At 33.6% G+C, this 25,153-nt stretch overlaps 1 protein-coding gene across 1 annotated transcript in view; it reads right to left on the bottom strand.

Moving 5' to 3' along the window:
* Nucleotides 1-25,153, bottom strand: part of LOC149421879 (nose resistant to fluoxetine protein 6-like) — a 57,050-nt gene that overhangs the window by 20,921 nt on the left and 10,976 nt on the right. The window contains exons 2-8 of the mRNA XM_089634124.1: nucleotides 21,218-21,453; nucleotides 11,880-12,073; nucleotides 11,308-11,444; nucleotides 11,040-11,220; nucleotides 2,048-2,203; nucleotides 1,561-1,683; nucleotides 1,182-1,427 (exon numbers count right to left, since the gene is read on the bottom strand). Coding sequence (XP_089490250.1) covers nucleotides 1,182-1,427; nucleotides 1,561-1,683; nucleotides 2,048-2,203; nucleotides 11,040-11,220; nucleotides 11,308-11,444; nucleotides 11,880-12,073; nucleotides 21,218-21,453 — 1,273 coding nt within the window. The remainder of the gene's footprint in view (nucleotides 1-1,181; nucleotides 1,428-1,560; nucleotides 1,684-2,047; nucleotides 2,204-11,039; nucleotides 11,221-11,307; nucleotides 11,445-11,879; nucleotides 12,074-21,217; nucleotides 21,454-25,153) is intronic.

Below are 25,153 nucleotides of genomic sequence, written 5' to 3'. Positions count from 1 at the left end.
ATTATCGCACTATTTTAATCATGTCGGAGCTAATTTTTACCTCGTTGAAGGCTTGATGATAAGTCTCAAAATCAAAACATTAAAAACGTACAACTGTTTTCAAACACTCACAACAACTTTCCAACAATCTTAAAGAATCACTATCAAAACAATAATAACGAATATTAAAATACACAAATTTCGACCACAATTCGCTTTTATCTTTAAATAAACGAGAAAATTTCTTAAAGATAAATGCAATGTAAACAGTGTATAAACATTCACAAAAAATACGACCACCTGCGGCTTCCCACAAACAAAGATTGAACAAAGACCTACTTACAATTTAACAGAAATAGAACATCTGCTTATCGTGCGTCTCTTTCCTTCATATGTGAGTTGAACCCAGCACACTAGAGAAAGCTATATTTTGCGAATTTGTCAGAGATAGGTATGCATTTAAGAACAACAGATGTTTTAACCCTGCAGAGCAGAAATATTTTATGATTACACCGGATTAAATGAAGGGTGATTTCAAAATAATGCTTTAAATCCGGGTTTCTTTATTTGTTTTACTTTAAAATAGTTTTAATTAGTTGGGTACTTTCATTTTCAGTAATAATTCATAAGAATTTGATCAAAAAAAATCAACTTCTGACTCGATTTACTCGAAAACGAAAGCTCAAATCAAAAAAAATTATACCACAAAATCGACTCCAAATTAAATGTAGATTCACCAGTTTCCCGCTTGAACTACGAGTTTCCGGACACCGTGTATAATGATACATCACAATTAGAGAAATACATAGAAAAGGAAAAATGATTTGGTTCCCAACACAAGACTCGAAATAAAGAAGATTTAGAAATTGATAGCGTATTTTTTAAAAATTTATGTGTTTTTCTAAAACACGTGACTAGAAAAAATATTCAAAGAAAAATATTATTTTTCCAAGCGTAAAATCTGTTTTTTAAGGCAGCAAAAAAGAAAACGATAACGGCTCAAAAAAAATTCACAATTCACATGACTAGACGAACTTTCTTTATTTATTATTATTCACAGAAAAATATTAATTTTCCTAGAGGAAAATCTTTTTTCTAAAGCAGCAAAAAGAGATGACCTACGCATCATCATATTTACACAGTTTTTGTATTGGAGTATTGGCAACAATGGTAAAAAAACCGATTTGCACATAAATACTTACGAAGTTGATAGAACAAGGAGGCACAAGCTGATGATGAACATCTGCATGTCCGTGCACAGGAACCAGCTCCAAGTCATGCACATCTCACTCTTGGGAAACAGATTGTTGATGAATAGAAGGTTCCTCCACCAGAACTCCTCGCAGTAGACGTCGTTCCTTTCAGTGCTCCAAGAAATGGTCTCGCGGTATCTCCACTTGGCCGTGAACTCAGTGACACCGATGGCGACTGCATAGGCTGGAACTAATCTGAATACAAAGTTCTAGTTTCCACAGTCCAGGGGTCAACATATTTTGTACTTACTTCTGCAATTTGTTAATACTGGCCGGTGCAACACCTAATTTGAGTAATAATACAGAGTAATATAGAGTGTTTTAATACCTTATATATCTTTGTAAAATTCCCAGGAGCACGAAAGAACTTCTCTTCAGCGCGGAGTCCCTTTTTCCAGTTTCTCTTTTTTTATTTTCCATATCCATGAACATGTAGCCCATTAGAAATCCACTGAAAAGCATAAAATTATTCCGTTATAACCGTATCTAGACGATGCTTTATATGTGTTTAAGAAACAAATGTCAAAACGATATTTATAAAACCTTGGCTCTCGCATTTTGAATAATAAGGGCTCCAGTTAATTTTGTCTTATTAAAAAAATAAGCTGTTAACCATAAGATTTATTGAACAGACCTTTGACGATATGCAGAAGTATTTCTGAAAAGGGAAAAAGTTAGCGAGTGCTGTGAGTTTCGAACTCTATCTGCCCGACTGCCAGCCGAGTGTCCCCCGACTGGGACTGAGCTAGCGATCACCACTATCTTTATCAAACATAAGTTATGAATCAATATTTTAGTTAAATAGTTTTTATTACCTCATTGTAATAAAATTTTCCCCAAAATAGGTGGAGTTAACAAATATTTGCATGACTGTATAACCAGTTAAGTAGAAGCCAAAACCTCTATCGTGGGTGATGTCCGCCGAGTATAACGCCACGTGGTTCATTATAATCCAGCTCTCCATTATAACTCTGAAAATAAATACTTGTTTTAGGACTCAGTTAATGATGTAGGTGCGGTACATTGATGTTCACCATATTAACCAAGCCATAACGTGTTGTAACAGGTTTTTTTAAATAATTAAGTATTACATGTTCTATTTTTCTTTCTCCCTGTATTTTGACTCTTGCTCATGGGGTATGCGTATAAACACCCATTTATATCATTAACGATATTTTCGCGAATTAAAGCGATAAATGGTGTTTTTAGCGATTGTAAAAAAGAATTTTTAGTCGCTATAATCTTGTATTGACAGATCGTAGAACGAATATGACACACTCTACTGTAGAAACATGTGCCATGTTGAATTTCAATCAATAATACAGTAAACATGTTTGAAGTGATTTTGCTAATTTAATTGTTTTTCCCCTCTTGCCGACTCCCGTTCCTTGACGTTATCCTATTTAGCTATAAACGCTATGAAAACGCAAAATTAATGCTATAAAAGCTATTTTTAACCAATTAATGGTTGTCTCTAGGTATGCGCTATTCAATTTAAATACAAATATTTAAACGAGTTGCTTAAATTAATTGCCGTGAAATAAAATAAAATAAATTAATTATCGTAATCAATCATTTGTCCAAAATTGTTATAGATATCTATCACCTAACACATCAAACATAGTCTCTTTTCTAATTTAACTCAATCACTCTTTATCGTGCGAGAATGATTGTGATAATTTCCTTGTTATTGGTGATCTCAATGTAAATATAATTATTGCAAACACCCTCAAGCCAAAGAATTTATAAATCTACTTACTCAAAAAGATTTCGTCCTAGCCATCAAATTATCTACCAGAGTATCTGGCTCGTCAGTAAATTGTATTGATCATGTATTTTCAATAATGTAAATTAAAAACCAGATCTCTTGTAGACCAAAGCACGGTCACAGACCACTACGCTAAAATAACCAATCTTTCACACAAAATACACAAACTACCGCCGAAAGAAAATATCCCATAATACACTATTTCAGCTGGTCTCTCAGGAAAATTGTTCAAATATTTACAAACAGAATGATTACAACTCTGCTTGCGAATCTCTTGTCGACACAAAACATAACATTCTAATCAACGCCACATCCGACACAACTCACAAAACTAAATGTAATGACACTAAAAAAAGAAATATCCCTGGCCCCCTTTAGATATGGTCCATTTATTTTTACTTCCACCACAGAACTAGACATTATAGAAATTATTTCAGCATTAAAAAGTAACTACTCAACAGAAATAGACAAAATCTCTACTAAACTTCCTAAGCACCAAAAAGTTTTTTTTTATTACGAAACCTCTTCAGCATATTATAAACTTAAGCCTCCAATCTGGCATATTCTCAAACATGCTTCTAACACCCCCAAATTCAAATCAGGTGACAGATCTTCCCTAAATAGTTACACTCCAATATCCATATCGAACACAATTTCCAAAATATTTGAATAATGTAGTGAAACTAAGATTCCTCAAGTTCCTCGAAGATAATAAAATCCTATCAAATAACCAGTATGGTTTTCGCAAAGACCGTAGTTCTGCAGATGCAATTGCATTTGTTTGTATTTAAATATCAACTATATTAGCAGAATGATTCATTTTTTTTACATTCATTATTGAAAATTGTTCGACACCACTGATACGTGTCATGTACTTTAGAGTCGCGTCAGTATTTGTTGAAAACAATATTGTGACAATAATTTTTTCACTCTAGTATTTGCCTGAGTTCAAACAAGAATCTATACAAAAAATTCTGAATAGTAAAATGTATTCACATATTTCATTGTAACTCGCACAAACAAAATATCATCAGTTTACCATATTTTTATTATTTAGTAATAAACACTCACTTTGATGTTTATATATAAATATTATATCGGACGCTTGTTCATTATAATTTAAGAATGACTTTATATTGTTTTGTTTACATCTTTCGCTACTATTTACTACTATAAGAAATAAATAAATATTGTTTGCGTATAATGTTAATCCGTGGATGTGACATTAATAAACTATTTTGAAATTGTCCACATTCACGGAACTCTGCATTGTGTACCTAGCTTTAAGATTGTCAAATTCCTTGAAATGTAAAAAATGTAACTTGTAAAAAAATAAACAATAAACAATTGGCCGGCGGGTAGCAAATTAGAAAGTGTGGGGTCCAAGGCTGGCTGGTACGCTCCAACGGCTATAGAAATCCGACCAATGAGAAGCCATAAACGGTCCGCTGGACCTTGGCTGACCTTTTTTATGTGCCGTTGCCGAGTCGCAACTTTGACAAAAAGCAGCATTTTTAAATTCTGAATCCTCTTTCTCCATTGGATCACCCTCGCCTCGGACCTCCGCATCTACGAGCTACCTGCCGCTGCCCCTTTCTGCCAAGTTCTGAGAATTTTATTGGCCTTTCTCCTTCAACTGAAGAATCCTGCATCGACAAGATTCCGGCGGGCACCACGTGGCTTAAGAAGCTGACATACTTAACTGCCTTTTTAAAGGCAATCTTTCATTTATTTGCATTTGCACAAAGTCGTCTATATACCAGAAACGTCCTTTTCAGGACGAGGTTCAATTGATTTGCATTTTGCACAAAGTCGTGTATATTCCAGAAACGTCCTTTTCAGGACGAAAGTCAATTGATTGGCATTTACAAAGTCGTTTGAGTCGTGTAACTAACCCCTATTTTTTCAGTCTGTATGCACACGACATTTAGTCGGGTACAAATATATTTAAATCATTAACTTATTATATTCTTTTAAATTCTATATTCTTTATTTTGTTTTATACTATACACTTTTTTTATTTTTAAATTCCCTTATATTTCAAAATTTTGACATATTCCTACAAATGATTTTAATGTACTTCATATAACAATGTAACTCGCACATTAAAATAGTCAGATTATTTTTTTTCTTATTTGTCGGTACTTACATTGATTTCGTAAATTGAATCATTATATTTTTTTTCTAAATTATACACTTCTTATAAATTCTATCCTCCTTATTTTCGTTTATATTGAAGACATTCTATATTTCTTTTAATATCTTCTATATTTCATATATCATACTTAAAATATTATTTTAATGTACTTTATATATAATCAACCAACACAGCGCGAGAATGTCCCTAGCTAAGTGGTCTAAGCATTCTCAAAAAATCTCTTCAAGAAAAATACATTCAGCTGAAATTGATTAAATATTTAAGATTTTTCTATTATTGGTACAAATCAATACGGCTTCCAGAAAAAAGGGCACTGAAATGCTAATTCAGAAGTATGCCAGCCTAATACATAATGAATTAAATAGTAAAAAACATGTATTAGTCTTATTTATAGATTATTCCAAGGTATTTGACAGTATTAATCATAAAATATTAGAAATCATAGGAATAAGAGGGAAACTTCTAAAACTCTTTGAAAATTACTTAAACAACCGATGCATGAAAATAAAACTTTTGAACACCTTAAGTAAACTAAGGAAAATATTAGCAGGCGTTCCTCAAGGTTCCATATTAGGCCCAATTTTATATATTATTTATGTATCTTTTATTAAGTACATTTTTAAACATGTAAAACACTTTGTATATGCGGACGATACTGCATTGGTGATTTCTCGCAGTGATTTGCAATTATGTATTAAACTATTACAAAGAGATTACATTGAACTTTTGAAATGGTCTCACGACTCTGGTTTAATTATAAATGCCAAAACTAAATTGATACATATTAGATCACCCAATGCTAAGGCAAATATTATTACACCTGAAATAAAGACACACACTTCAAATTGCTTACATGTTGGTATTCCTGCAATATGTACATGTGAAAATATTGAACTGGTCACAGAGTATGTATATTTAGGTATTATTATTGATTGTTTTTTCAAATGGGACTTACAAATAAATAAAGTCTGTGACTTTTTTGACCCCGTACTTTTTAATGTATTTTCCTGATTTTGTTTTTATGCATTTATATAATCCATCATTGAGTATACTTTTTCAACTTTTTGACACCAACAGTACATAAATCAAATGAGTTATTATAAAAATTCATAAAGTCTTATAAGACAATTGTTTTTGTAACATATCTGTAAAGTGATTCTTCATATGTTGTGTCTGTATGTCGCTTCTGTGAAATGTTTTGTAAATTTTTTCTTCATACATTGGGTTGGGTTGGTTATTTTTAATTTTTAATCTAATTTTTCTGTACAAAACTCTTTTTTTAATTTTTTTATTCTTCTATTTGAAAACTACCAATTGGCGATCCCTTAATGAGTTTAATAACTCATGGGAATACAACATCGTTTGTTGTATGTTTAAAAAAAAAAAAAAAAAACGTCTGAGATCTATTGTTAATAGATTATATCAATTAAAATTCTATGTTCCAATACGTACACTTAGAATAATTTATTTATCTCTAGCTGAATCTATTATAAGGTATGGAATCACAGCTTGGGGACTTTCATGTAAAACAAATATAAACCATGTTCAATCAGTTCAAAATTCACAAGTTAAATTATTAGCTCATAAAAGTTTATACGAACAAAGGCATAATGTTCCATACCTTTATCAGAATCTTAAAATTTTCTCAGTAAGATCAATTCTGTGGTATAAAATTATATTTCAGCATATGAATAGCCCTATATACATAAATAGACTGGACCACACTTACAATACTCGTTTTATGTTAAATGAAGGACTAATTGTACCTAAGCATTTAAACAAATATGGACAAAGAACACTGGACTACATGATACCTAGTTGCTTAAATATGTTACCTGCTGAAATAAAAAAAATGTACAAATCTAAAAACAAATATTATGTTGCAAAATTGGCTCGCTGAAAGAAATAGTTTGTATCAGAGTCTAACACAAACTATAGGTAGATACTTTCACTGTTGTGTATATGTTTTTATATTTTTAAAACAAATTGTTATTTTTTATTGTTATCACTGTTGTCATTAAATGACTGTAATAAATAATGCACTGAATAAAGAAAAATTAAGATAATTTTTTTAATCACAATAATCATTAATCATAAGATTATAATCAGTGGCAGTTCGTGGTCTTTTTCACTGGGTGTTCAGATAATCAAGATAAGTTTATATATTTGTATGCCTATTTCATAAAATTATCCTAATTTCCTTTTTTTTTAATTTCAAGCCCTTTTTCATACCAACACGCATTATTTTTTTTATGTAAACAACAACTGCTTGGGTATTTGCTATTGTACAATATTAGGTATTTACAATATAATACTTACAAGAATAATTGCATCAAAATCATTAAATGCAACTGCTTTATTGTCGAAAGCCGAGACAAAACTAGAGAAAGCGCAACACAATATTGCATTACTAGTGACTTTTAAGTTAAGAAAAAACAATTAAGACCAAATCTGTTTTCCTAGTAGATTAACAAAATTCCATGGTTGGGTTAAAAATATACTAAAAATAAACTATTGAAGAAAAATAATATTCAACTTGCGTGTAGTGCACAGTTCAACATCCGGCGCGCGGCATCAAACATTTTCTATCGCGGAGCACAAAAATAGTCTTGAGATGTCGTAGATAATAAGATTTCACCGTCAGGAGGATCATTTTTTTTTTATATTAAGTATTTTGTGCTAATTCTATAACTTCTAACCGGAGGAGACGTCCACCCTCATGGACGTCTCCTCCGTGCCTTTAAATCGGCCGTCTTTAAGGCGAAACGAGCGACATGGCATAATTGGGTTAAAGAAGTGGAAAACGCCAACCCGTGGGATATCCACAGCGCCCTTGAAAAAACCGAAAAAGGTTCTGACCGGCATTTAACCAGTATTACATCCAATGGATAGTGTATAAATCCAGTCGGCACTCAAGAGGGGCCAGCGGATCCCCCTGTTGGCACTCTCTGGTGCCTATAGAACAGTTGCTTCGGACGCTTTGCCAGTTTTGGCCGACATATTGCCAATTGATTTAGAAATTAGGGAGGTGCTAACAAAGAAGAAGCTTATCAGAAGAAGACCTGCTTCTCACCTAGGTGTTAACTTAATACCAGGCGGATCTGTGTCTCTCCCTGCTCTTCTTAGAGAGATGCAAGAAATAACGCTGAGTGAATGGCAAGCCCGATGGGACAGGTCAAATTCGGGAAGATGGACTTACTCATTCTTCCCGTCTGTTAAACTCAGAATGGAAGGGGCATATTTAGACCTGGATCACCATGTGACCCAACTTCTCTCCTGGCATGGGGAATTCAAGGGGAGACTTCACAGTCTCGCCCTGTCCCCCCATCCAAACTGCGCATGTGGCAATACTGACCAGACTGCCGAGCCTATTCTGCGGCATTGTGATATTTTGACGGATGCAAGAGAGGAAATGTTGGAAGGTCTGAACGTCATCACAAGACCGGTATGGAATGCCGATCTCGTTTCGAATAAGGTGAACTTTGAGTGCCTGAGGAAGTTTACAAAGGTTTTGGTAGAGAGATGGCCTGATCTTAGAGTCGCTGATTAGATTAAAATCATTCAGAGTTTCAGGTGCCATGTGTGACTGCTTCTGGTTTCCTCGGTTAATTCTTTTCTTGCTCTCATATTACCTTCGATATGATGTCTGTTTTATTTTCATTTTATATTAAGGTTTGCAATCACCTATGCATTATATATTTGATTTTTTTTTTGTTTTTGCTGTTTTCTTTTTAATTTTTTCTGTTAATGCTTTTCTTCTTTCCATAGTATCTGTTATTATTTTGATTATTTCTTTTGTTATGATTTTTTCCATTTCAGAAGAATTCCATATAAGACTGACCCCTTGAGCGATGGTAGTGATGACACCATCGCACAATCCGTCATAATGAATTTAATTTGAGTTTTCAATTAACTTGTCCTTTATCATTTTTTCTTCTTTTTTGCTTTACATATTATGAGGAGTGTGTGCAGTAAGCTGGAACTGAACTTTAATCGTCCTGTACCGTCTTCAACCCGTTTTGGGTGTGAAATAGACATCGTCCCTGCCTAATCAGACGCCTCCCACACCGGACAAGTGTTCACACAGAGTCGACTGCGCCTCCTCCATCGCCATGGTGGGCTTGAGGAATGGCCGAGCAAGCTCGGCAACCTTCCGCCCACCCTCCGAATGCCTGACGCTCACTTAGTCCATAGGGTCTTCTGGCACGCCCCCAACCTTCCCACATACTTTTTCTTCAGGGCATAATCAGGCGATCCGGCGGAGGGGCGCGGTAGTCGTTCTTTGTGTACGGACAGACCGATCGCCATGACATTCTCGATGGGACTGCCAGTGGACGGGTGTAATCCGGTAATATTTATGTATGTTTAAATGTAGATTCCTGCAATATAAACATGAATGTATATGTGTTTATTTTCTTTTTTTTCTTTCTCTACAGATGGCCTAGTCTTAAAGCAGTTATTTCGTCCTGTATTATTTTTAGGCTTATTTTATTTAACTATACCTGTACATATTTTGATATTTTTATTTGTGTTTTTGGGCATATTGTAGGCATCCTGCAGCCTAACCACTATGTAGGGACATCGGAGGTCTAGATTCATTTTATAATACATGTAGAGTCGTTAAAAAAAATTAGAGTCCTTGTGAGAGCCCTGAAGGAGTAACCATCTATTATTTATACCAGAGCGGGTAAGCGGTGGATAACCTCCAGTGATTCTATAACTCACAGGGCCGTATTTGAAGTCGCGTTAATTTTAGAGGCAGAATTTTGGCGCGCTGTTTATAATGTTCAAATTTTATTATAATGCAAGTTTGTTTACTGCACAAACGCACTTAAGAGAAAATCGCCACAGATTATAACGTAACGAGTTTTACCGTCGATTAATTCGTATTTGTGCAACTGTCCATTCCAGATTATATTAATAAATCGATTCGGGTATGATGGCCTTTTAAATGTTTTAAAAAAAACTATTTTCACTAAACCTAGCATGCGACATTTTGTTCGGATTCGCGCAAATTAGATTCGCCCGAGTTCCCTGATAGTAGAATTTTGGCAATTTGTATATCCAAAAGCAAAGAAAATATGTTCTAAAATATAATTATCACATAGGTATCTTACCGTAATTTGTTGTTGTTATGCAATAAAATCCATAAATGTGAATCTATAATTATATTTTTTATAACGTTTGTCTCTGCATAATTTACAATACGGTGTCAAAATCTAGGTCAAAATTTCAATACTTGATTTCTGAGGACAGATTTTTTTGAGGTTTTTTGTTATGTCTATATTTAATAGCACATTGATCTAAATTGAGATGAATAGCGTTTTTATGTATTAATTATATTAAAATACATCTCATGTAAAAAATTATTTGAAGTGAATATGTTAATAACCATCATAAATATAAATGGTTATAATTATTTCTCTGTTGTTGATTCTTCGAACAGTGCCATCTATGAAGGTGGCTATGACTTATTTTTGACATGAGCGTCAAAAATATCATAGTGAAAACATTAAGCAGCAGCTCGGAAGGAAGTCGATTTCAGACTTTTTTACGTGTGAGTGAACAATACTGTATACATTTACACACATATGCTTAAGATGGAAGAGTAGAATAGAAGAATAAAGAATAGAGTAGAAGGTGGCTTATTTTTGATATGCGCGACCAAAAGATCATACTGAGAACATTATGCAGTGGCGTGGATGGAAGTCGATTTCAGACTTTTTTACGTGTGAGCGAACAGTACTGTATCTATATACTCGTAAATGCTTAAGATTGAAGAGTAGAGCAAAATCTGAGATTTAATATAAATGTTATCTGAAAACTATTTTATAAAATATTAATAAGTACGTAAAATTATACAAAGAAATAACATCCTTACCGAAGTCCGAAAAACGGCATACACATTTTGTTGTCTTCTTTGATATCTGTATCGAACAATAATTCGGTGTTACTTTTATAACTAAAGCATAGAAGTAGCTTTTTGCAAAAAGAATAGTTTTTTTGTCTTTTCTTCAATAAGGCAATGTCATTGATGTAATTTTCTTGTTGGACTTCATCTCCTGAAAATAAACACCGATATTAAAATAATATTGTCACTGGCCGATTTCAATATCGAACGCCATGTTAGGTATAATTTTATAACAAACCATTTTTAGATATTTCTGCTGTCAAATTTACAACGTTTTTTTTTACTGTGTCTTCATCCATAACTGGCTTACTAGATATTTGGATATCATAAACCGTTCCCAAAATGCATAAAGCAATCGTCAGTGAAATAGCAAATCTATAAAATAAATCTTTTTACTTGATGACAAATTCTGCAGAAATATTTTTAAAAATCTATTAACCTTTTAAACATAATGAATTAATTAAAATATAAAGTTTCGACACGTAAATGTTCCAATAGTACTTATTCGAACTGCAAAACATTGGTTTAAAATATGACGGTTTTATGGTTTTTTTGAGTAATCGAAAGTAGTATTTAGAATTAATTTTACATAATCTTTTTTTCCGGAAAGACACCAACAAATATTATAAAATAATCTGAATTTGTAAGGCTTCTACTCAGAGATTTACATAAAAAGAAAATTTTAAGTTACGTGAAGAGAATTTTGAAAGTATTTTTTCGGAATTTCTTTCTTATGTCAAAAGTTATACTTTCATATTTTTAAGATATGCTAAACGATTGAGAAATATAACAATTTTTTACAAATCTTACACAAATAAAAGAAATCTCCGTGAAACCATCCACGAATAGTCATAATCTATTTTCTTGACGCTTTCCATCTTCAGGGTTGTGTTATACAGAGTCTGGAAGAACAGAACGTTGGAGTCGAAGTACTCCTGTAGAAGATCGGCAACCTCCGCTTCAGAACATGATGCCGGTAGGCAGAGGCCTAGAGTAATTCGGTACTATAAATCAAACATTTAAAAAAAAAGTTTCATTAAAAGAAAAGAAAAGAAAAAGTGAATGGGCAAGAAGTTGTTGATTTTATTACAGAACATCAAAAAATATGATCTGTTCAACTGTTTTGTATTTTCGCATGAGATACATATTTTTCAGTGATGTCAATAAATAATATTTCAATCTTGATTAATAATTAGTTAATGCCAAAAATATAAGATGAAATAGAAAAAGCATTTTTATAGCCCAATATAAGTTGTTCACACATATATACTAATAGCTGACAAGTCCACAGCATTGTTCGGGGTTACGAATGATTTGGAGTATAGTTTTTAGGTTGTGAATTCTAGTTTTCCTGAAAACTGGGTGTAATTTTAAGTTGTAAATAATAATATTCTCAAGACTATATTTTTTAAAGTATTTGTTTCAGTCTTTCTCGGGTGTCCTAGACTTCTTATACTATTCGCTTTCACGTCATAAAATTGTTCCACACTCTTTCTTTTTTCATCACTTAAGGCGGTTTAACCAGCGGACGAGAATTCAAATTTCGTTAAAAGACGGTCTCGCGATCGGACGTTTTTTTAGACCGAGACAGAAATACCGAATTCATTCCACTGCGAGCCGTACACTCGCGCGGCTGACGAAAACTACAGCATGGTTCCGATGAAATAATAATGAAATTGTAATGAAATAAAACAATATTTTTTGTTTAAAACCACGATTTTTTAAAACGATTTTTGATTAACAAACTAAGTGTCAAACTGTGAAGGAGTCAAAATTTCTGCTCCTATAAAAACCTAGAAAACTATGTGTAAAGCGTGATACTAGCGAAACCCGACTTCTAATATCAAATTCTAACATCTAATCTCAATTTCATCGATAATATTTGTCTAAAACAGTGCCCAAAAGCGATAAAAAACTAAAATAAAAACCACTTCTGGTAATCGTGACACTACGATATTGTGCGAAAACTGGGTGTTAAATGTGATATCTGTGAAATCCCAAGTAAAAAATAAAATTCAATAACAACCATCGTCTAAATAAAGTGCACAAAAGTTTTAAAAACTTAAAAATTTTTAGTGCAAATCGCTGCAACACTGTGACATTTTGCGAGGTTAAGTTGTCAAATCATTGACATCAACAACACCATCGGAAACGAAAGATTACTGTGATAAAAACAATTGAACTTAAACTAAAGTTAAATAAAAGTAAAATAACTTGCTAAAACAACAAATAATTACCAATTATTGCCTAATTTTTAAATACTACTCTTAGGGGGCATTTCACTATGTCGGGCTAAATATCTGACTAGCTAGCCGTTGGCTGGCTTTAGAGATCAGAATAACTTCGTTATTCAACGGCGACCGTTTCACCATTGTTGCCGAGCTTCCGGATAGATAACACTTGAAATAGTCTGGCAACATCGCAAAATGTTTGCAGTTACCCAATCTACTACAACGGCTGTCATGTTTTGCCGCAATGTCTATGGAATGCTAACGTCAACGCCAATTGACAAGTTTCCTGCCACACCGCAAAGTGTGCATTTTTTTGGTTATGTTATGTTGATTATCAGGTCATTTTAGATAGATTCGTGTCGAATTAATACATTGTTTCTTATTTTGAACACAATCAAATAATTCAGGATGGATCATACAAGCATTCAAATTCATTCGAGCTCTTAAAACTCGCGGCCTTCGCATCGCCGCCCTTTCACCTGCTTCTGTAAATCAAAAACCTCGGTATCCATAATAATTCGCAACAAAATTCGACTCACTTCTCCGTTGTCAAACTCGGAATGTTTTGACGCCATCTTTGATTCGAGGAATAGCGCCTAACGTGAGGTTCGAGCACTGATTAGTCAAATCGAACTTTAACCCGAGCGTTAGCGTTATTCAGATATAGTGAAAACGAAAAAATGATTAATCTGCGGATTAGTGCTTAGTCAGAACATAATCAGATATAGTGAAATACCCCCTTAAAATAAAAACAAAAAAACTGCAGTGACATCTATTGACACAAACTCAAAGCTAACATTCATAATAATACATACAGTTATAATTCGCCCAACTGCACATCGGGGCCGTGGTTTTGTGCTCTCTATTAATTAGGCTACCTCGGTTCGATCCTCAGTCTGGCAAAATCTTTTTTTGTTTTTAAATTTTAAAATTACATATTACAAATCACGTCTCTACATTAAGGTTAAACGCAACGCTCGTTGTTTTCTACGTCTTCACAGATGGCGTTAATTAATTAATTTTGTTTAAATACGCTTTTGCAAGGTATTGCTTTACAGTATTAAGACAAATCTGTTTCAGAAATTGACTTAGTAAATTCAAACTGTCCACAAATAATCACCGACTGTAATACATGTATCCTTGCCCTATACAGATCACCATCCCCATACCCAATATTACACCATTTATAATGGCTCTGGATTCTCACCTAAAAAAATTAACTTCATTCAAAAACATCATCATAGCTGGTGATCTAAACATAAACATACTTCCTAATGGTCACCCTCAAAACATTGAATACCAACTGATGCTTCTGGAACAAGGCATTATAAGCACCATTAATACTCCTACCAGGGTAACCAAAGACTCAGAATCATGTATAGACCACATTATGGTTAAATCAAAAAGACCAAAAAGTAGTGCAGTATACGAATCAACAATCACAGATCACTACACAACAATGATAGGCCTGACTTCCCCAACTATGAAATCAACTTTCCAAAATAACACCGCAAAAAAAAAATTAACTACGAAAACCTAAAACAATGTTTAGAAAATCAGATATGGGAACATCTTACAAAAATTAACTCAACAGAAGAAGCCTGGAATTATTTTTTAACATATCTACAAACTCTCATTATACAAAATACTATTAAAACATCCACATCTATTCCACACCGCAAAGTTAGACTTAAAAAATGGATTACTCAAAGCATCATAAATAGCATTAAAAAAGGGACAAACTACACAAACAATTTAAACTGAACCCCTATGATATCTCACTTTATTTCTTCTATAAAAGAAACAGAAATATTTTTTCCCTTATAATACGTAAAGCCAAAGAATTATACTACCGAAACAAACTGATAACAGCAAATTATGACCCTAAAACCGTATGGTCAATTTTGAGGAAAAGTACGCATTCACAGAAGAACAAAGATGCTCGGGCCAGTTATAATTGTTGCATAGTATTTGGTTCTATTGTTTCCCGCCCGCGTTCCGCGCCTTTTACCTACATGAGTCAGTTGTATTAAAATCATCGCGCCGCCCGCAATGCACCGATCTATCGCTTCCGCATAACCTACTATCTTGAGTTATTAAAACCACCGCGCGGCGCTGTAAACAGCAAATGTTATACCGCAAAAGATCGCCGTGAAAAGTGCATAAAAATAGCAATCTCTAACGCATTGACCATTTCGCAAATCCAATATCACTATTCCCTTTCCTGACCTATCTTCCAATACTAACAATTACCCTACCGGTGATTAAAGCAGAGCAAAGTGGAAGGTGCCGACAGCTTGGAGATATTGGTAAGTCAAATCAAACAAATAAACAAAATACCGCAATTACAGTCCATTCACGCCGCAACATTTGGTCCTTCGAGCCGGATTATTTAAATAGAGAATTACATTTTGGTAATTCGAGAATCATATTTGTTTCTATTTAATCGCATTCATTTTGTGCAATTATTCAGTTAGCAATACTGACCCGCTATTTGAAATTACATGCCTAGGTATAGGTACTCTTTGATACATTGGGTAATTAAATTATTTATCGATGTTGTTGTAGCAAATTTATTCGGTGCAAATCGCAAATTACAGTCCATTCACGCCGCAACATTTGGAATGTCTTCAGCTTCTTTTTCTTCGAGGCTGTGAACTGGTTCCGAACCAATATCTTCGATTTCCCTTTCTTGAACTCTCTTCCAATACTAACAATTACCCTACCGGTGATTACCGCAGAGCAAAGTGGAAAGGTGCCGACAGCTTGGAGATATTGATAAGTCAAATCAAACAAATAAACAAAATACCGCAATTACAGTCCATTCACGCCACAACATTTGGTCATTTGAGCCGCATTATTTAAATAGAGAATTACAATTTGGTAATTCGAGAACCATATTTGTTTCTATTTAATTGCATTCATTTTGTGCAATGATTCGGTTAGCAATACTGACCCGCTATTTGAAATTACATGCCTAGGTATAGGTACACTTTGATATATTGGGTAATTAAATTATTTATCGATGTTGTTGTAGCAAATTTATTCGGTGCAAATCGCAAATTACAGTCCATTCACGCCGCAACAAAAGATGATACCATAAAAAATTACTTATTGATGATGAAGAACTCCACTTCCACGAGAATTCCACACGTATCCTCAATTTTATAAACAAACACTACACTAATATTGGTGTTAGCCTAGCTGAAAATATAAAAACTACGTTTCCTCTCAGAGATATCCAGGAACCTCAAAACAATACAACAAACAGAAAATATGTCTATTTCAATTATTAATGTTTCTTTTTTTTGTGACTTTAGTGAAATATTTAAAGAAAGATTATGTTTGCCAAACAATGAACATGTTTATATGTTTATAAAACTATTAGCACACACGAAGATGTGAGCTAACTTAAGATTAATAAATAAATAAAAAATATACATCAGTAATGATAATTACAACAGACATTTCAAATTACATAATGTTACGCTAGAAGATACTAATAAAATAATTCAATCATTAAAGAATAACACAACTACAGGACCGGATGGTGTTAACTCTAAAACTATCTTAACACTAAGGACGGGTTGTTTCGGAGAATTTGAACAATTCTTCAAATTTCAAAGTTAATTTTCCAGTTCTGTGAAAGATTTTTTCAAGTTCTGTTATTATTTCAGTTCTGTCATGCAACTAGCCTATGATGATATAATAACAGAACTTGAATAAGACATTCACAGAACCCAGAAATGAACGTTGAAATTTGATGAATTGTTCAAATTCTCCGAAACAACCCGTCCTAAGTCTACAACTACTAAAACCACTCACATACCTAATTAATCTTAGTCTAAAAGAAGGAATCTTCCCTAGCTTACAAAAAAAGGTCTTATTATTCCAATTTACAAATCAGGACCAAAAAATAATGTAAACAACTACAGACCCATAACGCTACTAAATACCATTTCGAAAATTCTTGAAAAAACTATTAAAATACAGCTTCAACACTATCTAGAATCAAATCACATACTCTCGATCAACCAACATGGCTTCAGGAAAAACATGAGCACAGAACATGCAATAGCTACTGTAACGGACTTCATTACAAAAATCTAGACACTAAGAAAAAAGTTGTATCTATTTATTTAGATTTATGTAAAGCCTTCGACACAATTTCACACGAAAAACTATTCAAAAAGCTAAAAAACATGGGCATTAATGGAATAGAATTCGATCTAATTAAAAGTTTCATGTCTGATAGAACGCAACAAGTAAAAATTGACAGCAAGACAAGTCATCCACTTTTGATCACGTACGGAGTCCCACAAGGGAGTGTACTCGGCCCTCTATTGTTCCTCATCTACATAAACGAACTATGTGACATTAAAATTGAAGGTAAAATCGTGACCTTCGCTGACGACACAGTACTTCTCTGACAAACAGCCACATTTTTTTTTATTTTTTTTTTTTTTTTTTTTTTTTTTTTTTTTTTTTTTTTATTTTTTTTTACAGTATTACCGCACAAGAGTCCCAACTGCTCCCGTCTGGAGCCAGTGAGACTATGGCATCCCCAATTGGGGTATGTTGTGAGGCTGAGGGTATTGGGGAGGGGAGGGAGATGGGGAAGAGGAAGGTGGGGAAGTACCTGGCTATTCAGATCTGGTCACCAAACACGGCTAAAGCCATTTCAAGCAACGTTTCAATTCTGAATGGTGGTCTTACACCAGGGCGATACTGAGAGTATCTTCCACTCTGGAACGTGCCGCAAATATACTATATATTATTTTTAATTAATTAATTGTGAAATAACACAAATTAATCAAATAAAATTTATTTGCGCACGCCGGGTTCGAACCCGCGACCTTCGGATCTGTAGTCAAAAGCGTATTTATAATTGCCGAAAAAAGTCTATCAGTTGTCAAAAAATGGCTAAACTGGAATACTCTTACCGTTAATACAATAAAAATAAAGTACATCACACATAGTATTACACAAAGAGGTCAACCCCCACCTAACATAGACCTGTTTCTACATGACTGTGAACAAACTTCACCCAATTGCCAGTGCGAGCGTATAGAAAGGGTAAACCAAACAAAATACCTAGGGGTGATTATTGATTCACACTTACGCTGGACTGACCACATAACTTTCATTACTAATAAACAAAGAAGAGTCATGCACCTAATAAAGTCAATTAAAAACATTTTCCCACATTCAATACTTAGATCTATATATTTCGCACTCTGTCAATCGATTGTTACATATGGCATACTGGCTTGGGGAAGCGCTACAAACACTGCAATCGACCCAATACAAAAAATTCAAAAGGCAATAATTAAAATCATCTTGCAAGTACCATTCTACACAAATTCAAGCGAAATTTTCAAAACATTAGACGTCAAGTCAATAAGACAACTTTATGCCAAATCTGCACTACTAAATTTCCTCCAACAGAAACTACACATTCCAATGCCACCTCAAACAACAATAAAAACAAGGTCGACAACAAACAATACCCTGAACATACCGATAACATACACCACACACGGACAAAGACACTTCCAGTATTACGCTACAAAACTTTTTAATTGTATGCCCACCACTCTGAAACTATTACTAATGGGAAATACATACACAAACATTCACAAAAAACTGATCACAGCCTGGATCAAAAAAAAGATATCCATTTTATACAAAACATTATAACACCAAACCAAACATAATCATGGATGAATGTGTATGTATGTATGTATCCATGTGTTTACTTATATGTGTGTATGCATGCATATATGTGTATTTATGTATGTATACATGGGTGTATATATATATATGTGCGTATAATTTTTTTTTCCTTTTTATTTAAATAACAATGTACAATAACCATTTAAAAAAAAATAATAATTTAAAATCCCAACTTACACTTATATAAGAAAATTTAACCAATACACATAAATACATGTACCATTTAATCATAACCACGTAAACACTTCAGCACAGGTTCTCCCAGTAAGGTGTTCACGAAGCATATAACATTATCCACCATAGTGTCACCTACTCAAACCTACCTCACACCCAGCATAAAACACCATATTAACAACAGTTCTTAATTTATGTATTATATACAAATGTAAATATTTGGTAGACACTGTAATGTATGTATAGAAATAAATAAATAAATAAAAATATATAAAATTTGATACGTATGACATTGAAAAGAGGGTTTATTCCTTACAACTGAAGTAGTATATATAATAAAACTAGGTTTTATTTCAAACTATTTTCTACGGTATCTACCTACATATGTAGTTATGCGATTGCATAATATTGTATTGCTTTCATGTATTTGTTTTCATGATTAACGGAGCGACCTGACTCGTCTAATTTTCGAAATGTTATTAAATTCACGAGTAAATTTCTATTTAAAAATCATAGGTTAGTATGTCAAAAACAACCTTGTCTTTTTTCCTAAAACAAGAAGCTCAATTCACAATATGACATAATGAAACTGACAAAAGGTAACACAAAAAATATTAAATATGTTGAATTATACCAATGTAGTAGTGAATTGGACAATAAAATAGAAATTATGAACAAAAAAATGATTTGAATCGCACATCACGAATCGAAATTCATTTGGTTCGTGGCGCTTTTTGACCACCAATCACAAACAGTTTCACGTACTTTGGCATAAGTTTTAACATTTATACATGAAAAAAACGATGACAGACATAAACTCCTGTCCATAGTTGATTCTTTTCCCTGGAAATTAAACAACACAAAATTATCGCCAAATGTTATAAAAAATATGTGCTTATTCTGACTCATTCTTTCGAACGACTCTGTAGCATATGAGTACGTACAATGTACACGGATAATTAAATATCACTTACCTTTTTTTTCTGAAAATATATCTCCCACGTACGTTTTTGATGTCGTAATTTGTGCTATCTAATAAAACTTTTTTCCGAGGGTATTTTCCTCCTCATTTTTAAGCGAGGAATTTCTTTAAAATGTTATCAAGTAAACTAGCGTGGAATAGACGTCCGCTCGCCGCCCTGTCGCAGCGGGGAGTGATAAAATTTCGGCTTGCGCCGTGGTAATCACAAACAACGAACAAACAACAAACGCGAATCAAAATTAATTACTATTATATACTTTAAGAATATATTTTTTGGTCATAAATTATTTCTAATGTTTCAATAATGTCTTGGTAAATTGTTTTTGTAAAAAAATCTGAATTATACCAATTTGTAAGACCATAAATAAATAGTCCAATTGAGGGATTTTCGTCACAAAACGCGTGCTCGGATTTATTTATTAGTAATTTCATTTGAAATTAAAACAAAATTCTTATACAAACTTATGATAGATAATTTATTGATTGTTTATACTGTATTGTTATATGATTTGAAATATTTTTGTATAATAAAAATTCACATTTGAAAATGCAACAAATCTGGGCATCGTCCAACGGTAACACTTTTTCAAAATTTAACATCTTACTTTACTAGATAAAATAACGATCTTTCGAAATAAAATTTGTGTTTTTTTCTAGAAAAGTGTACATACGTCTAAAAGTGGCCTCAGAAATGCCAAATTTCAGGTCAAGTCTACTATACTATATATTTCGCCTTAAGCCTCATTTTATCGCAAATAAGTATTTGATTCACTTGATCGTGCCATACCTTCCTCGGGCGTTCCCGACTTCTTCTACCATTCATTTCCACGTCATGCATTTTCCTTACACGCCTTTCTTCATTCATCAAGTACACCTCATATTACCACTTCAAATTATTTGATGCATGTCTTCCTCGGGCGTTCCCGACTTCTTCTATTTGCATATTGCATTTCATTCCAGAGTGGAGCATCCTTCCCCACTTCTTCAAGCCTCACCAAATTCATTGTTATAAATTTCATTGTTACCTCTCCTTCGAAGTTGTTAGGCATCATCATCGTAGAGTCGTGGAGAAAGTAGGCCCCATAGTACGCCACGGGGAAGGGCGGCCGCGAGGAGGGGAGGAACAGGGCCTCGACCCGCGGGCTGGGAGACACTGGGGCGCGCGCAGAGGAGCCCGCGGCGTTGCATTGCAGCTTGGAGCCCAGCCAGTAAGTGTTCCCCCAGAACAGCTTGGAGGTGGGCACGCCGGATGCGTCCATCACTGGAGAGGTGTTAATCATTTTAGCATCGGATTCCATGGAAACCACACATTAATTATCCCAACTGCTCTAAGTCAGTGACACTATAATAGCATCCCAGACATAACTGCATACACTAACTATCTACGTGTTGGAAGTATGATTGATTCCAGCTACAGAACAAAATGATTAATGATTTTATTGAAACGTTGTTTTGTTTCAGGGGACTGCTAATTATGATGGACGTCATTTACCATTTTAGCTGTTCTAAATAAAATTGATTAATAGATTTTAGTATTTCTGTTAACTGAAGACGACTTTCCCTAGTGCTTTCCCTTAACGAGCTAAATTTTTTTTCCAAGTCTGTGCTTCTACAGGTGTCCCAAAATTAGTGTCAAGTGGAAGTGCAAAGATAGAAGACCTCTAGGTCTACCCAAATCACCCACATGTAAATTCCACGATTTTTTGAATTATGATTTTTTTTCTATTTTAATAACTGTTTGTAGAAAATGTTTGCAGAAAGAGTTTGAGGAACCCATTAGGAACCGTGCATGCGCACTTTTTCGCTCATGGTAAGACTAGGCAGCTGTAACAACTTCATGTTTTAGCATATTTTGATAGAAATTTTACGTAACAAAAATATTTTCTTAATATAAAAAAAAACTTTATTTCAAATTTTCTGATTTTGTTATTGTTTTATGCTGTTTTGGTATTTGTCTTTCAATATTGATTTGATTTTTAATTTGGTATGATTATTGTTGTTTAAAAAGAATTGTAGGCATTTGTTTTTAAAATAAAACACCCTGGAATAAAAAATAAAAGTATTAATATTAAACAATAATATTTTCTTATTAACACGAAATGTATAAAATTATCGTTTTATTATAAAGAGATTTAATAAATAAATATAGAAACATTCTATTTTATGCCGATAACATCAAACATGAACGAACACACATAATTACTAAATAGCAAAACATATGCCTATTTAAATTCGAGAAAATTATCCAAGAAATATACCAAATATTGAATTTGCAAGAAAAAATACGATTTGTGTAATTTTTTCATTTATCGGTTTTATATTACAACAATACTCTTTTGACAGTACAAACATATTTTAATCTACTCCTGTCAAAATTAAACATTTAAACTATTTACAGTGAATTATTACACATAAATATTATCGAATATTAACAAGCAGCACTTATTTACTAACATAGCAGTATTTAGCATTGGAAGTGCTTGTGTACTGTGTCAATAAAAGCAATAACAAATCATCGACTCCCAACAGCGATAAGCAGTGAATAGTGAATTTTTAAACGTTTCACAATGGATGTACAAAATCTCACCTCCAAAGCAAAGAAATAGCTGTCAATGCCTTAAATAAGGTACTTTTTGATCCGGCCAACAAATTTAATAAGGATCAAATCTCTAAAATTCCCCCAATTGCATGTGAAATTTTAAGTTCCATAAGTACCATGTCTTCAGCTGTAGCATCCAAAACTGCTGATTTAGAAGGTGAACTGCGTGCATACTTTAGTATTTGCGAGGAAATTTCGGAAATGAATGAACAACAAGTGTGATCTAAAAATATTATTATTTGCAATGTGCCCGAAAGCATTAAGACGACAGAAGCTGGCAGGATATTGGATGACCAGGCAGCTGTCATCAGTATAATCGACAATTCAGCAAATGAAAATATTTCTAAATTTTATAGGGTTGGAAAATTATTAAATGACCAATAAAAATTGAACTACAAAATTCAATACAATCGAGAAATATTCTAAGCAAACGAAGTCTTCTCAAGAACAATGTCTTCTCAACACCGGCGCAACAAAAATTTATAAGCGATCTGAGGCTTCAGCTGGAGAAAAGGAAAGAAATTGGTGAAGATGTCACCATAAAATACATTGACTCCACCCCCCGAATCGTGCCGAATCGACCAAAAAACTAGGAAGTTACAAAAATATTCAAGCAATCCCACCTAACCGAACCAGAACTATAAAATACTATTATCCAAACATCCGCGGACTGCGATCAAAACTCGATGACCTACAAGCAGCTCTACCTTCTCATCATCATGACATAATTATAATTACGGAAACCTGGCTAAACTCGGAAATCAAATCGACTGAACTCGGTCTTACTAATTTCAAAGTATTTCGTTGCGACAGAAACGTCAGATCAAGTTCCAAGTCAAGAGGTGGAGGAGTTTTAATTGCAATAAAACAAAAGTTGTCAGGAAGAAAATTAACCACGAAACACAATAACATAGAACATTTTTTTGTGCAAATAATGACTCCTCTCGAGAAAATTATATTTGGAACGGCCTATCTACCACCACTATCTGACCCTCAGTCATATAGAAACCACTGTGAAGACATCGAAACAATTTCATCAAAATATCCTCACTCAAAAATTGTTATTCTTGGGGATTCTAACTTACCAAACTTAATATGGAAAGCAAATAACTGTGGTGTTATCATAAACGAAAGTGAAAACAATCGTGCATGTGAAATTTTGGACATGGTAAACTTTCTAAGCTCTCATCAACATAATTTTATATATAACAGTAACAATCGCTTATAAGACTAAGCTTTATCAAACTATACTAAAATGTCTGCTGAACTCTCAAATGATCCACTTCTACCTATAGATAATCATCATCCTCCCCTATACATTAAATTAAATATGACATGTGACAATGAAAGGAAACCTTCACAAAGCGTCCTTAACTTTAAACGAGCCGACTTCGACTCAATTAACTGCCATCTCTCAAATACAGACTGGTCTTTTTTATCCGATGAAAACGTTTATGAATCGTTAGATAAACTTTATTTATATTTTTCTAATACAATTGAATCCTATGTACCTTTTTACACACCGAGGAGCTATACCTACCTGGTGTTATTTTAGTTATCAAAATACTACTAACGCCATCTGTGTGTGTACGATAACCTATTCAATAAATGCTAGTTCATCCTGTCTCCTTGAACAAAGACCGTGTTTCATTTAACAGGTTATGGGCCCAGATAATTCCAGGCGTTTTAATAATCAGTCGCGATAATAGTCAAATTGTGTGTGTGTTAAAAACTAATTTCTTGTTGTCGCGGATATATTTTTCGTGTTGGGAATAGGGTTAAGGAGTTGTTACGAACTCATAAAGTGTTGGACATTTTAACAGAAATGGCGTCAAATTCATACCTCGCAAGTATAACCAAGCTGCAAGGACGAGAAAACTACGATGAGTGGGCGTTTGCTGTGGAAAATTTACTGATATTGGAAGGTATGGAGCAGTGCATAAAGTCCGAGAAAACTGTGGATATATCAGTAGCAGACGATGCGAAGACAAAAGCCAAGTTAATCCTCACAATGGATCCGTGTCTGTACGTGCATATCAAGCAAGCTAAATCAACTGCAGATTTATGGGAAAGGCTGAAACAAATGTTCGATGATAATGGTTTTTCTAAACGCATTACTTTATTAAGGAGTTTAATATCGATTCGCCTTGAAACTTGTGGAACAATGCAGAGCTACGTCACGCAAATTATTGTTTAATTTAATTAGTTTAATTAGTTTATTACTTGCAGGTTTACCAGAAAGATTTTATCCAATGATATTGGCCATCGAGCATAGTGGAATAACAATCAGTGCAGATGTAATAAAAACGAAATTAATCGACATGGCAGGAAATGACGCCGAATCAGTTGGTGCATTCTCTGC

This window comes from Hesperophylax consimilis, chromosome 8, assembly GCF_061612785.1.
Source record: "Hesperophylax consimilis isolate HC1 chromosome 8, BYU_Hcon_1.0, whole genome shotgun sequence".
NCBI lineage: Eukaryota > Metazoa > Arthropoda > Insecta > Trichoptera > Limnephilidae > Hesperophylax > Hesperophylax consimilis.
The sequence above is the reverse complement of the archived record's forward strand: the minus strand, read 5'-3'. Positions and strand labels throughout refer to the sequence as shown.